At 31.8% G+C, this 13,379-nt stretch overlaps 1 protein-coding gene across 1 annotated transcript in view; it reads left to right on the top strand.

Annotated features, from left to right (window-relative positions):
• LOC129798765 (GRAM domain-containing protein 2B-like) overlaps positions 1 to 13,379 on the top strand; it is a gene marked incomplete at its 5' end in the record, with an annotated part of 44,281 nt that overhangs the window by 15,348 nt on the left and 15,554 nt on the right. Inside the window, one exon of the mRNA XM_055842106.1 lies at positions 11,406 to 11,563. Within this exon, the coding sequence (XP_055698081.1) occupies positions 11,406 to 11,563 (158 nt within the window). The remainder of the gene's footprint in view (positions 1 to 11,405; positions 11,564 to 13,379) is intronic.

The raw sequence follows: 13,379 nt of genomic DNA, 5'->3' as shown, positions 1-13,379 counted from the left end.
TGAGACTGCCTCCGAGGAGCTTGTTAAATTGTTTGAACTTGAAGAAAACGCATACATATATAAAATCCCTTTCCCCCTTATTTCCACATACACTCTACCCCATGAGAGGTTAAACTTTAACATATGAGAATCAGGAAATTTGACAAAAATTGGTCCTGTTTCTGACGTTCTAAGAAAAATAAATAAAAAAAAATCTTTTACCTTACCTTCCTCCTTTTAATTTAGTACCACGTTTTTCCAGTGATTGAGCATATTTATAATCTCATTTGCTCATGATTGTACTTATTTATAAGATTTTGGAATTATATAATATGTAATTCTGTAATGATTTCAACCGGTAAAATCGGTAAAGTAACGATATTGGATCGGTAATAAAACTTTTAAATTTATATTACTTCAATTCAGTTGTAAAATAGTTTGCGATATTTCCTTTGCCATTATTTTTCTTAGGGAAAAGATATAAAGTGAGTGTCAAGAGTAACACAATATTGGTTTTTTGATGGACAAAAGTGTTATTGGACATGCGTGTATGGTATTTGAACCGCCTGGTGGCGCGAAAATACAGCGAAAGCCTCGCGCGGAAATGCGTTGTGCTACGACGACCAGTTTTTATTGTACATCTGAGGTGTTCTGTGCCACGATGTTAGAGCTCTCCAAATGAATATGTGTTATTGCCGGAGAAGTGAGAGAGAAGCGCCGACAAACTCGTATTACTTTTCTATTGAGAAGTCATGAAATCCATGAAATATTACACGGCTTTTGGATAGTTTGTTACATGAGCTCTTAGGCAACGGTTGTCTAAACCTAATTCTTGGACATATTTAGTGAAATACTCTACAAAGTTCTAATAAAGGATGTTTGGGCTTAAAAGAAGATTTTGACTATATAGTGGTTTCGTAGAAATTAGGAAAGTTTCATAATTAGAGTTAAGGAATATGTTTGAATTAGTGGTGTTAAAGTGTAAAGAAAATGAATCAATGACCGTTTGAGGAAGCTTCATAGCATGGTATCATGATTTTGCAATTGCTTAAACTCTTGTCTGTGGTAGCTTTTCAATTATGGCTCTAAAAGTTAATGGTGAAGAAATGATTTTTTTTTCCAAAGAAACTTTAACCATGAAAGTGCATTTTGCCGTGCTAATTTTACTTTCAATTGATCTCTCTCTTGGTCAGAAGACAATCACCAGATGAGAAAATTTTTCTCATATTGCTGTTTAAAGTGGAAAATTCGCAGTGAAAGTGGAATAAAAAAAACTGAAATAACTGTTATGTTGAAATGAAATCATTTCACATGTAGTTTTTGAGAATTAGAGTCAAGGAGAGAAGCTTTTGAGTACAGCTCCACAGTGTCTCGTGAAAACTCATTCTGTGAAAAGCTCTTGGCAAAATACTAACGTGAAAATATGATGATAGAAACGAGCTGTGATACTAATTTTCCACTCATTCGTCATGTATCATATCCAGAGTGTAAATGGGATAGGAGAAGCTTAATATGAAATTAACTAAAAAGAATATAAAGATAGGTGGGAATGAGTGTAATAGTGTAAGAGTGTCGTGCTGTAGCAACTGCAATTGAAATATAAGAAAAGTGTTTGAAGTACCATTGAAAATTGTTTTAATGCAAAAATAAGAAACAATCGTACACGGTAAAAAATGTACAAGAACAATAGTGGGTTTATTTTTGCATCTGCCTTATCATTTCAACGTTGCACAAAAATGTAATTATTATCATCAACTCTTTTCTGACTGTGTAGAGATTTTTTTTCAATTATGGTGAAGGAGGTGATGAAGAATAGTGAATAGAAAAATTGCAATAATTGCCAGAGAGAGACTATTGAGGGAAACGGGAAAAAGCTCAAAGTGCAGAATTCACAAGCTTTTTATGACACGCAAGCAATTGGCAGTGATGTTGTGCTTTGTGCAAGGAATTACGGGATCATCTGGGGAAAAGACAAGGAGTGGTAGTATTGAAGGTGGTCGGGATTTGCCAAAAGTCACTTCAAAATCTAGCAGATTATTAAGAAAATCTAGGTAAAATCAATTTTCATATAAATGTCTAAATAACTGTGTTAGAATGTTGAGGAAAACCAGAGATTTTCCATACTTTGACTTCACCTCCGAATCGATTGAATAATCACTAAGAATTTTTTCATTGCACACACTTTTTATTACAAACTAGTAGCACAAATGAATAATTAAGTGTATGAACTCAAAATTATTTAATTTTTTCGAAGGTTTTTTCCATAAAAGACACACACTCTTAAAGTTAACTACAAACTCGATTTTGCAATAGCTCTTATTATTTTCTCACAAAATCGAAAAGGTGTAATCAAAAAGGTAGGAAAGTATCCATGAAATAATTGTCAGTGATTGATTGATATTAATTTACGAACACAAATTAAAAGCAACAATGTAAATCAAGATAATTTTGAACCAAATACTGCGCCTAATGTGACCCCAAATATTTTTAGAATGACCTCATTATCTGTTGGGTTTTCCTATGAAAACTAAAATTTTTTTGGTAAAAATAAAAACAGAACGTGTTTTTCTCGGTTGATGGCACTGGTCTTACGCGGAAAAACCTGAATTATATTATCTAATTTTGGTGGATGAAAATAGAATTTATTCCTCGAAGAAATGAATGAGCTGTAGTTGTTATCTCCTCAAAATTCATATTTTTCGCGCTTGCCCGTTCTTAATCATTATATGAAAATAAATATCTCCTCAAAGTGACTTGTGTCTCCTCAACACTTTATCTTGATTTGCTTACCGGCTATTTACGGATATAATAAAAAAAAACTCTAGGCGAAATTTCAAGATTTTTACAACGTATTGACCTCAGAGACGTTTTAAATCTTAAGGGATAATACAGGGTGAATAAGATGTTTTGGTACAGATAATGAACAGCTAATCCATACACTTGAAAAGGTAGTTTAATTTTTTTTTCAGTAAAAGAAAATTGGTTAATCATAATAAAAGGTAGAAATACATTAATTACAGGTAATACCTTTTTATAACGATGCAACGTAGATCCTGAATATTAAACTTTTATTATTAATCGTATCGGAATACTTTGTTATAATGTAATCATATTATATTGCTGTTGTATTCCGGTGATAGAAGAATCCTCTGAGTCCACTTGTAGATCGCCCAAGAGCGCCTTTTCCGTGATGTGGATGCTTCTTCCATGCTCCCAGAATTTTTTGGGCAGAGGCGGTGCCTAATATTACGTTTTATCACAGTGAAAATGTCATTTCCTGACATTCGATTGCTTGCACCGGACGGGACTCGAACTCACAACTTTGAGAGTCTAGTCAAAGATCTCATCCGCCCAAGATCCAACGGTCTTGCCTATTGCACCACTGATATTCCCATATTAAACTGAATAACCGTAGGAAATAATTTTTTTTTAGAAACAAAACTTAGAAACAAAACCTAGGAAAACTGTCAAATATTTATTTATTTATTTCATGTCCCTGTACATAACTAATACATTATGGGGCTGTACATAAATATATTGACGCAAATTTCTCTAGTGTAAGTGGAAGTGGGGCACCTTTGAAATTGTGATTTTTCTTCTATATGTTTAAGTGGAACTGAGCGATATCATAAACATAATGTAATTTAGCTTCTCAATCTGTTTGTGCACCTAAATTATATCACAATAAGGCTCAATTTTATTTAAAAGTAGGTGAAAAATCGCAATTTCAAATGTGCCCCACTTCCCCTTATACATGCCATAAATAAAACAAAGTCTTTTGCCTAAACGCCTACAGCCTTTCTACTATGATTATGTTTTTGTATTGGAGTAAAGTTTAGAAAATTGATGATGTTCACAAATTCACAAAATTTCTAATGAGTTGCTGTGTAAATTTACTCCAATTGAATTAACTGATAATATGTAACGGACTACAAATTTTTGAATAGTATTAAATTCGAAAAAGAAAATAAATTTAAAATTAGGTATAATGAACTTTAGTAAATTTTCATGTGTCAGCTTACACATGAAATTGATTTTCTCTCTTAAATAGTTTCCAAGCTAAACAGTTAATCTTAATGTGTGGAAGATTGGCAAAATTTCGATAAATTATTGTTAAATCATTCTAAATGCAAAAACAATCTTAATTTTTTTAAATACCTTGTTTACACTAAATTTATTTACAGAATACAAAAAAAACATCAATGCGAAAGTAATTAAACATAAATTTTGTTCATTCTCAAAACAATCTTATATGTTTGTTATAAAATAAACGCAAAAAATATACAGCATCTCTGCATCTCGTATTGTAATTGCAAGTGCGAGGTAATATTTAGTTAGTTATTCAATTGCAATTTCGATTTGATATCTGTTCCTGGAAAAAACCCGTTGAATGTTTTTTTTTTTTTAATTTAGACACGATGATATCGCAAATGTGAGAAGAGGTTCATTGAAAAAGAAAAATTGTATCCACGTTATTTTTCACGTGTATTTTTCAATTTCCGTTCAATAATTTACAGCTGATTTGGAAGACAACTGAAAAAATTAGAGATCCCTACAAGGTTAAATAATAAATGTATGTAATAAACAGTGTTTTAGAAATTGTAGGGGAAGGCCTTCAGGAAGAAAAAATAGGATAAGTGAGAAGGAAAGGGATCTAGAGGATCAACCGATGATGAAAATTAATTCTGAAGGATTGTATGTAGAGAAAAAGGAGGAAAATAAACAAGCTGAAATTGTAAAGAATGTCAGATAGCGTAATGCTTTTTCGCCTTTGTAATCCGTCCGATTGTCCATCTATCTGTTTGTCTCTATAAGGTCATGAGGACTCTAACTGATGAGTCAAAATGAAAGGTTGAAATAATTCTAGAGATCTTATTTTCTAACCGATTGGTACCAATTTGAATTAATTTCAAATGTCTGTGAATGCTGAATACATTTTTCAACTAATTCCAAATAGTTATAAATAAGTTATAAATTACAAGACTGATAATTTATTTTTATCCTAAATTAAATTGTATTACTGGATGAGCTTATATTTCTTAAGGAGAGAGATTGCATGAGTTATATTAGTTGAAAAATAATTACTTATTGCGAAACTTGTAAAACCGATTTTGGTGGCATAAGATTTATGTCATGAGTTAGAGCATTCAGCAAAGACTGGATTACTTTTTAGCCCTTACTATATATACTACAGGGTTAAAAATTATGCACGTTTGAAAATGGGCAGCAAACTGTACCAGCTGTTGTTCAGCTGCCTCATTAAAGTGAGAGCTGAGCATATACATTAACATTTTTGAAAAGCTGATCAATTGCGAAACGCCACACAATTTAAACACAGAGATGTATTTTAACATAAACATTGCGATAACTTTTTCTCAGATTCATAAAAAAAGAGTGTGAAAAATTCTCAGCAATCTTTTTCTCTGTGAGATAAGAGAAGTTAATTTGTGTCACAATTCATTAGCATTTCTGGGAAAATACTATTATTTCTCACGAGTAGGTGCTTGCAATAAATCATCTTCAACCATATTCATTACGATCGGTAAACAATATAAAGAAGATTAAATTTTGTCACCAATTCTTTTCTATCTCACGCATTATCAGGAATCTTGCATTAATAATGTGGTGCTTTCTTGGTACAATAGAGATATTCGTGCAAAATGCACTTAAGAATTGGATTTACAACTGGTTTTTGTGGCCCCTGCAATTTTACAAATATATAATACATTGCAGCTGATTTTATTCAGTACTCATACACAAAATTGATCGATTTGTATGTTTATTCCGCAATCATAAAATATTTCTTGCCAATAATTCCTTCAACACCAGAGGTCATGGTGAATTATTTTAAGAAAATTGCATCGCTATAAAGTGAATTATCCGCCCACAATTGCAATATTTCTCTCACTTAGAATATTATTTACAATTTAGAATTAAATTTTCTTAGTTACCATTTTTCACTAGTTTTCATTTTGCATGCAGAAAATAAATTGCACTTTTGTCATTCTGTTGTGTTTTATGAAGTGAAGAAATTTTTGCGAAAAAAGGCATAACAAAAGAACTTTTAGATTTGACAACTTGACCCAAATTTTAATATTCTAAACTCCCAGTGATTTTTATTGTAATTTGTTCATTGCGAAGATGTTTATAATTGTGAATTTTTATAGCTTTCTAGTGGAACTATTTTCAAACTTCAATATATTGAGATATACTGGCTGTACTCAGAGGAATTACTTGTTAGTTTTAACCGTTCAAACTCCATAACGAGATCAGTATCCCTCGATTTTTCACCCTCAAAAATTTCCAACTTCCACCCCACAGACCTCTTAATTACTCAACACATTTTTACGTTTCAGACAATTTCTGAGAAATTATATTGCGCTGGTTGTCCGTCTGTTTGTCTGGCTGTCATCAGCTCTACAGGTCAAACGATTAAAGATACCGACTCAGAACCTGCGCCCTCCCCCCCCCGTGTTGTGCATAAGACCGTTAACTTAACATATCCTCGCTTTCCCCCCTCATTTACTTTCCCCACTAAATCCATGATTTTTGGTATTGCTCCAAGATCAATATATTTCAATCGGTCATAAATCGGATCCAGTAACTAATTATTATCCGATATTGAATTCTCTCTTAAGCTATGTTGGATGATCTTTTTAATGATTTATTAATTAGTTCAAATCAGTTATGAACCCGTAAACGTTAGAAAATAACTCACTGTAAAAAAAAATGAGAAATTCTCGAAATTATGATCATTATACAGAGCATAGTGAATTGGGCTTCTTAAGATTTTTTTGAATGTGTTAATGGCTTAAATTAAATTTTATACACTAGGAGAAAGTGCCCATACTTCTTACGATCCCAAGCTTCGTAATAACTAAATTTTTCCTATGTTTCTCAATAAATGTGACTCAACGCACTCATATTTTAAAAACTAGGGGAAAGTGCTCAGTTTTTAAAATATATTTCGGAGTCACATCTATTCAGAAACATAGGGAAAATTTAGTCATTACGAAGCTTGGGATCGTATAAAGCATGGGCACTTTCTCATATCACGATCTATCGAACCTAAATATGATAGAATTATTGACACCTATATCTCAATTGATTCAGAAATAGGCTACTGTCTCCAGAAAAGAGTCTATCCCATGAAGAAGTATATATAATAAAAACTGAGAAGAAATCCGATGAGAATAAATAAAACTAAAGTTGTTTTTATGTGAAACGTAAGTGTTGACGCGAATATTATAAATTTTGATATCAAAGGTGTTGTTCTTATATTTCACAGCAGCCTTATCGATATGGGTTTATTGGTTAATAATCTGGTTTAGTGTAGTGAAGAGCGGTTTTTCCACTAAAATTTCCACGATAAGTGCGTGAACATTTTAACAGAAAAAATCATGATTTAAGTAAAAAGAGAAATAAAAGAAAAACAAATGAAGATCCATTGTTCTGGTCATTGACCGATTTATTGCTGAATGATTTCAAATATAGGGAGATACAGTCTATAAACTTTCTATTCACCCTAAAGTATTTCCATTTAAGAATTTTCACGCTATTCTCAAGAGTAGCCTCTCTGTCTGATGCTTTTTTCCGTGGAAAAAAGATAACATGTGGCTTTTGGATAATGAGGCACAGATTTCAATGAAGAAAAGTAATTTTTGTTCATATCTCGCGAGCAAACAAGTCAGAATGTCAATAACAGAGAGAATGGAAACGATGAAAGATTCTCAGTGTTCTTTTTTCAGCAAATTTCAATATTACACTCCCAGACATAAAGTGTTTATTCCAGCACTTTTTAATATCTTCTTATGATTATGCGAAAATATATTTCTTCTCATGTGGGTGACATGTTGTCGCCAAAGGATGGTCTGCGTGATTATTTTTGCTGGAAGAAATTATACGAGTACATTAGATAGGCAAATAATGGATCTATTACATAATATTTCAAATATTTTTTTTTTAATAATTTGGTGTCGGAATATATTGCATTTTGATTTCCCTTATTGATGTAAATATTTTGTTATGTCCAACGCACAATAACTTTTGTTTGTAAAGATGTTTTCAAAATTTCTATGAGATTGAGAGAGATGACTAGATCTAGATCTCACTCACTCTCGCAGGAATCTCTGAAGACATATTTACAAACAAAAGTTATTGTGTGCTGGGCATTATTAATTTATTATGTTTATGTTATTTTTATGTTTATTTTGGATAAAAAGCATTTTTTTTATTCTGAAAAATTCCAAGATTTCTCACTATATTAATTTTGTAATTTTTCTCATCACTGAAATTTTGTTAGAAAAAGGAATAGCATATTGGCGCTACACTTGATTTAGTACATTATGTACTAATATTTATAAATTCGAATTTTAATGGAAAAAGCTCTAAAAGTGATTTTGAAGTATCTCATTTCTCTGTGGTAAATATTTAGTTTATTATTTAATATGGCTTGATGACTAAGTCATTTTATAAAACGTCTCTTTGAAATTCGCGATTTTCTAAATTTTCCACATAACCTCGTAAAATTCATTGCTATACTTAGCCTCAGAAGTTAACAGATAGAAGATCTTTATTTGCGAAAGAAGGGTTGTTTGGGGTGGCTTTTTGGGAGGTAGATGAAGATGGTTGTGACACTCCTCTCCCGAGTGTATAATATGAAGATGTGATGGAAGCTCTGAGGGAGTTGCTTGAGGAGGAATAATAGCCTGATGAGTTCATCGAACTAACTTGCTTTTCTTCCAACGTGTGGTTCTTTTATCTGCCAAGGCACACTCAATGTTGCCACAGTGAATTGATCTTTCAGCAAACAGACTAATTTATTGGTGTTTGTGAAATTCTTATTACTCTATTTTCTTCAGCATGGCTCTGACATACTTTTTCATATTGTCGGCGGTTCAGCTGATATTTCTGCTGCATTTTGCACAAATATTACGCACGGCAGACAAAGGTCAATTTTTATGTTTCGAGAAAACTTCTATTGTAGTGACTCCCCTTTGATTCTTAAATTGCCCTAATACACGATATGAGTCACCAAGTTTTTGATGTCTTTTCTACCAGAAAGAATATTGTAGTCATGGTGGTGCGGTTTTTAAACCGTTCAATCTAACGGTTGAATTTGCAGAAATAAACAATTTTTGCCATGGAAACATTTAACCCACGAAGATTTCTTTACCCCATCTTCCATGAATAATTCAGTCGTTTGCACTTTGAATATAATTACATGTGTTTTGAATATGGTAATTTGAATGTGTCTGAAGAAAGCGAGCAATAATCTCTGCGAACCACTTAATTTGTGTTTAGATACTTGATTAGTTCTGTAGCGGTAAATCTGAAAGAACTATAGGATTTATTTAACTTTTGTGAATGAGGCTTTAAAGGAATTTGTTGAAAAGTTTCCAAAATTTGCCAAAGACACATTAATAAAATTAAAATAAATGTCTAATTCCATTAAAATTTTCTACATGCTCTACTGTAGCTTATGGTCACTTTATATGTCCTACCCCTTCTTCTTTTGCTCTTATATTTCCTAACTAATTCAATATGTTTTTACTAAATTATTTTTGGTTTAATTTCATGAAGTTCTAATAGGGTTCCCGCGAGATCAGTAATTCAAAGTTTGGTGATCTTTCAAGCATCTCGAAATTGAATAGCGTGCAAAATTGTTATGATCAACATCGAGGCTAAGTTAATTTTCACTGTTATCTTCAATATTAAATAAATTACCTTCCCACGTGTTATTAGCCCACACTAGTGAAAAGTTTCTCTTTCCATTTTGATCTCAATAGTCTCGATAAAAATTGTAACTTACTTAAAATGACTCAATTCACACTTTATTTCAAGATTTATTCGCAAAATGCTAATAGTTTATTTGGAAAAAAAATCTGGAGAAAGCTATTTTTCTTGACTTTCCGTCATAGAAGATTTCTTGAGGATAATTAATAAAGATAATGAATCTTTGAGAAAATTCCATTTTATTGGGAGAACTTTAATTTTTCACTTTTCTTTTTCTCCTGGAGAACGTTATAAGATTCTTATGTTTGATTCACTTTTTTTCTCAATTGTAGAAAGTTGAGAAAATAATAGGTGAAATAGTTGAAAAAGAAAATTGATAGATAAAATTCAGTGTTGGTGATTAAAATTCCCCTCAACACTTATACTTGTTGATTGCTAGATTTTTTTTTAAATTTTCTTTCGAGCTGGGAAGGGATAATTACAGAGATTTTGATGAAGAAAAAGGAATAACAGTACTTTTCTCACGTATACTAACTAGGTGACACTCTTAATAATCTTGACTATATTAAACTACACTAAATTTTATGTTCTTTGAACGAGCTTAAACTTTCCAATGTTTTTTAAAGTTATGACTGTTTTGAGATATTTTGGTCTAAAGTTTACGAAATTTATTAATTTAGTGCACAACGTACTACAAGTTTTGAGAGCGTTTAAATCAAAATTGATGCCCATAATATTGTTAAAATCGGTAAATTTTAATAGTATAAATTTTATATGATAGGTATCAGAAAATTGAATCATTTTCTATATATATAAATATAAATATATATATAAGAGCCTCAGTGGATCAGTTGGTAGAGTAGTGTCTCTATCATTGTGAGGTCTCGGGTTCGAAACTCGGCAGCTGCAGATTTTTCAGCAGCCGTATCGAATTGGTCCAGTGAATGGATGAAAAAGTAATGCCTAAATGCATTGACAATGAACCGCCTAAACAAGAGAGGCTGGTAAAGAAACGAGTTCGGCATAAAAGGATCTGTCGATACAAATACACATTCACTGCAACTGATCCAACCAAGGCTGGTCTGCCGCAATATAGAAACGGCACTGTGTGTGTACCTCAGGCATACAGAAACCGAGATATGGAGCTGGAGGACCGCCTTGGGGGTTAAGATAGAATGGAGTAATGGGGAGTGCGTAATGGGGCCAAATAAGTGGCCTGGATGCAGCGGAACCGATAAAGGTTTAAGACGACCCATACACAAATCCTTAATCTCTTAATCTTATATATATATTATATTATATATACGTGACGATTGTAAGCTTCTAATCAATTTTTCATGCACATTCTTTAAGTTGAATCTTTAAGAATCTCCTCTGTTGTCATGATCTTGGCTTATTATTGGCATTTCACTTTTCACTAAATATGATTTGTGGAGGAGTTAAAATATTGGTACTGTTGTATGAGCGTTATCGACAAATTCATGCTTGATTAATGAGATTATATTGTGTTTGGCTTCTTGTGGGTGGAAAATGAATGTCATGGTTTATTGGTTTGTGTCTCTACAACAAGACTTGTGCCTGTCTTTTCAATCTCAGAGTTAAAAGGCAGTGGAAATGAAAATTTCTCTTCAAATGTTAATAACTTCTCGATGACTTTTGATTTAAGATAGATTTATGTAATTTTCTTGCAGATCAACAAACAGCATTGGCATCCGTTCAGCTCCAACGACCCCAATGGCACCACTCAAGGGCAGACAGACACCAATCATTCCACCTATGGCCAAAGTGTTGTCAATTTGAACTCCATCTCACGGAGTCCCAGTCATAGCTCCACAAAGAGTGATTCCAAGTAAGTTTATCCTGATATGTTAATGCAACTTTGATTTGATTTGCCACATTTAGTGCAACATTATCCTATTTGAAATGTCTTACAGTTTACATTTCCAAATGATTTTGTGTCCCATATAAAAAGCCTCTTACTATTTTTCTCTTCAACCTACTCTACATAAAATTGGATTGCAATTGGATAGATTCTGGGAAAGTTGAGATGCTTTTCCAACCTAGTATTGTTCTTTGTGATATTCATGCTTTTGACTTAATGAGAAGTGTTTGCGTGAAGCTTTATTTGAATGAAGATTTGATGTTTAAAATCAATCTTTTATGATTTTCTAAGTGATGATTTATTCAATTGAATTCATATTCTCTTAATTTAAGGGAACATGGATTTAAAACCAAATGTATTTTAACAAAACTTTAAATCAAAATATTGAACTTTCACTAAACTTGAAATACATATAACATCAAATACAACTTAGAAAAATGCAAAAAATATCATGTTAAAAAGGCATTTTCTGTCATTTACTGACAATATTGCTGGAACTTTTATGTGAAAAACTAGGAAGAACAATAATAATTACAAATTTATCTTTCTTTTATTATTTTTTATAACATCTTGGAATAATAATTTTATTTGAATCAGACGAATCAGACCGTATAAAACTACTTTATACTACGTATAAAACTACCGTATAAAACTGGGATGAATTATTGGGAATTTAATGAGAATTACGATACACCATCCATTTTTCTTAGAAAAAACGTAGTAAGGCCTTAACAATCAATGTGATTCTAATCTAAAATACTTTTATATTATTGACATTATATATTACAATATGTTATGTAGTTTATCTTGGAATGTGCCGATTTATTTTATATTAACTATGTGCTAAATTTCAAAGAATATAATTGAGAAAACTTGTTACCGCGAAAAATCTGAATCTTTAACAAATTTTATCAATAAAATCTTTTGATATGTCTGCTACCATGGTTTCGATTGCGTGCCTTTCAGTCCTTAGTCTGACTCACTCATGCACTTCCTGCATTTCTATTTTATTGACCTCTTTGCGGTGGTTTTTGGGGAGATTCTCACCCTTTACTCAGTTCAGTTAAATTGATTAGAATTTTCGTGATATTCTATACCTAAAATCCCCGATACACGTGCTTTACTGATAAAGCTCTCGAGTGTCGTGGTCAAATAGAAACGTAAACGATTGAGTCATAACTTAAGGTGAAAATTATGTGAATTAATGGATATACTTTCAATTCTAATTATCGGGATTCTATTTAAATAAGAGTACATTTTGGATGAGATAAATGTTGTGACATGTGATGAACCATTTTTTTATATTCATTCTTGCTCAATTTTTGGGAGTAGTCTAACGAGGGATTATATCAGTTTTAGATAAAAATAAATAAATTCGATGAGTCACGTATAGTAAACTGAGGGCGGCAATAGTAAAGTGAATTTCTTTGATTTAATAGCAAAAATTATCACATTTTTTGAGTGATTCATTTATTGAAAAATCCCCTGAAAAATTTCCTCATTTTTATATTGTAATTCAAACTGTTTGTCTCAATTGTAAATTAATAACAATATAAATAGCTTCAGGATTTCTAAATTAATAAATTCCTTCTCGCTTTATAAGAAATTCTCACATAAAGCTGACTAAACGTCTTTCAATATGATTAAAAATGTATCTTTTTCAAGTGATTCGTATTTCAAAGAGAAAATTTGATAAGTTGCAAAATTTCAATAATGGACTAAGGTAGGCCTTACCTTAGATGTGTCCATTGACTCACCGATTTAAATAATATCATTGATAAGC

Source organism: Phlebotomus papatasi, chromosome 1 (genome assembly GCF_024763615.1).
Source record: "Phlebotomus papatasi isolate M1 chromosome 1, Ppap_2.1, whole genome shotgun sequence".
NCBI lineage: Eukaryota > Metazoa > Arthropoda > Insecta > Diptera > Psychodidae > Phlebotomus > Phlebotomus papatasi.
Note: the sequence above shows the minus strand (reverse complement) of the source record. Positions and strands in the feature narration are given on the sequence as shown.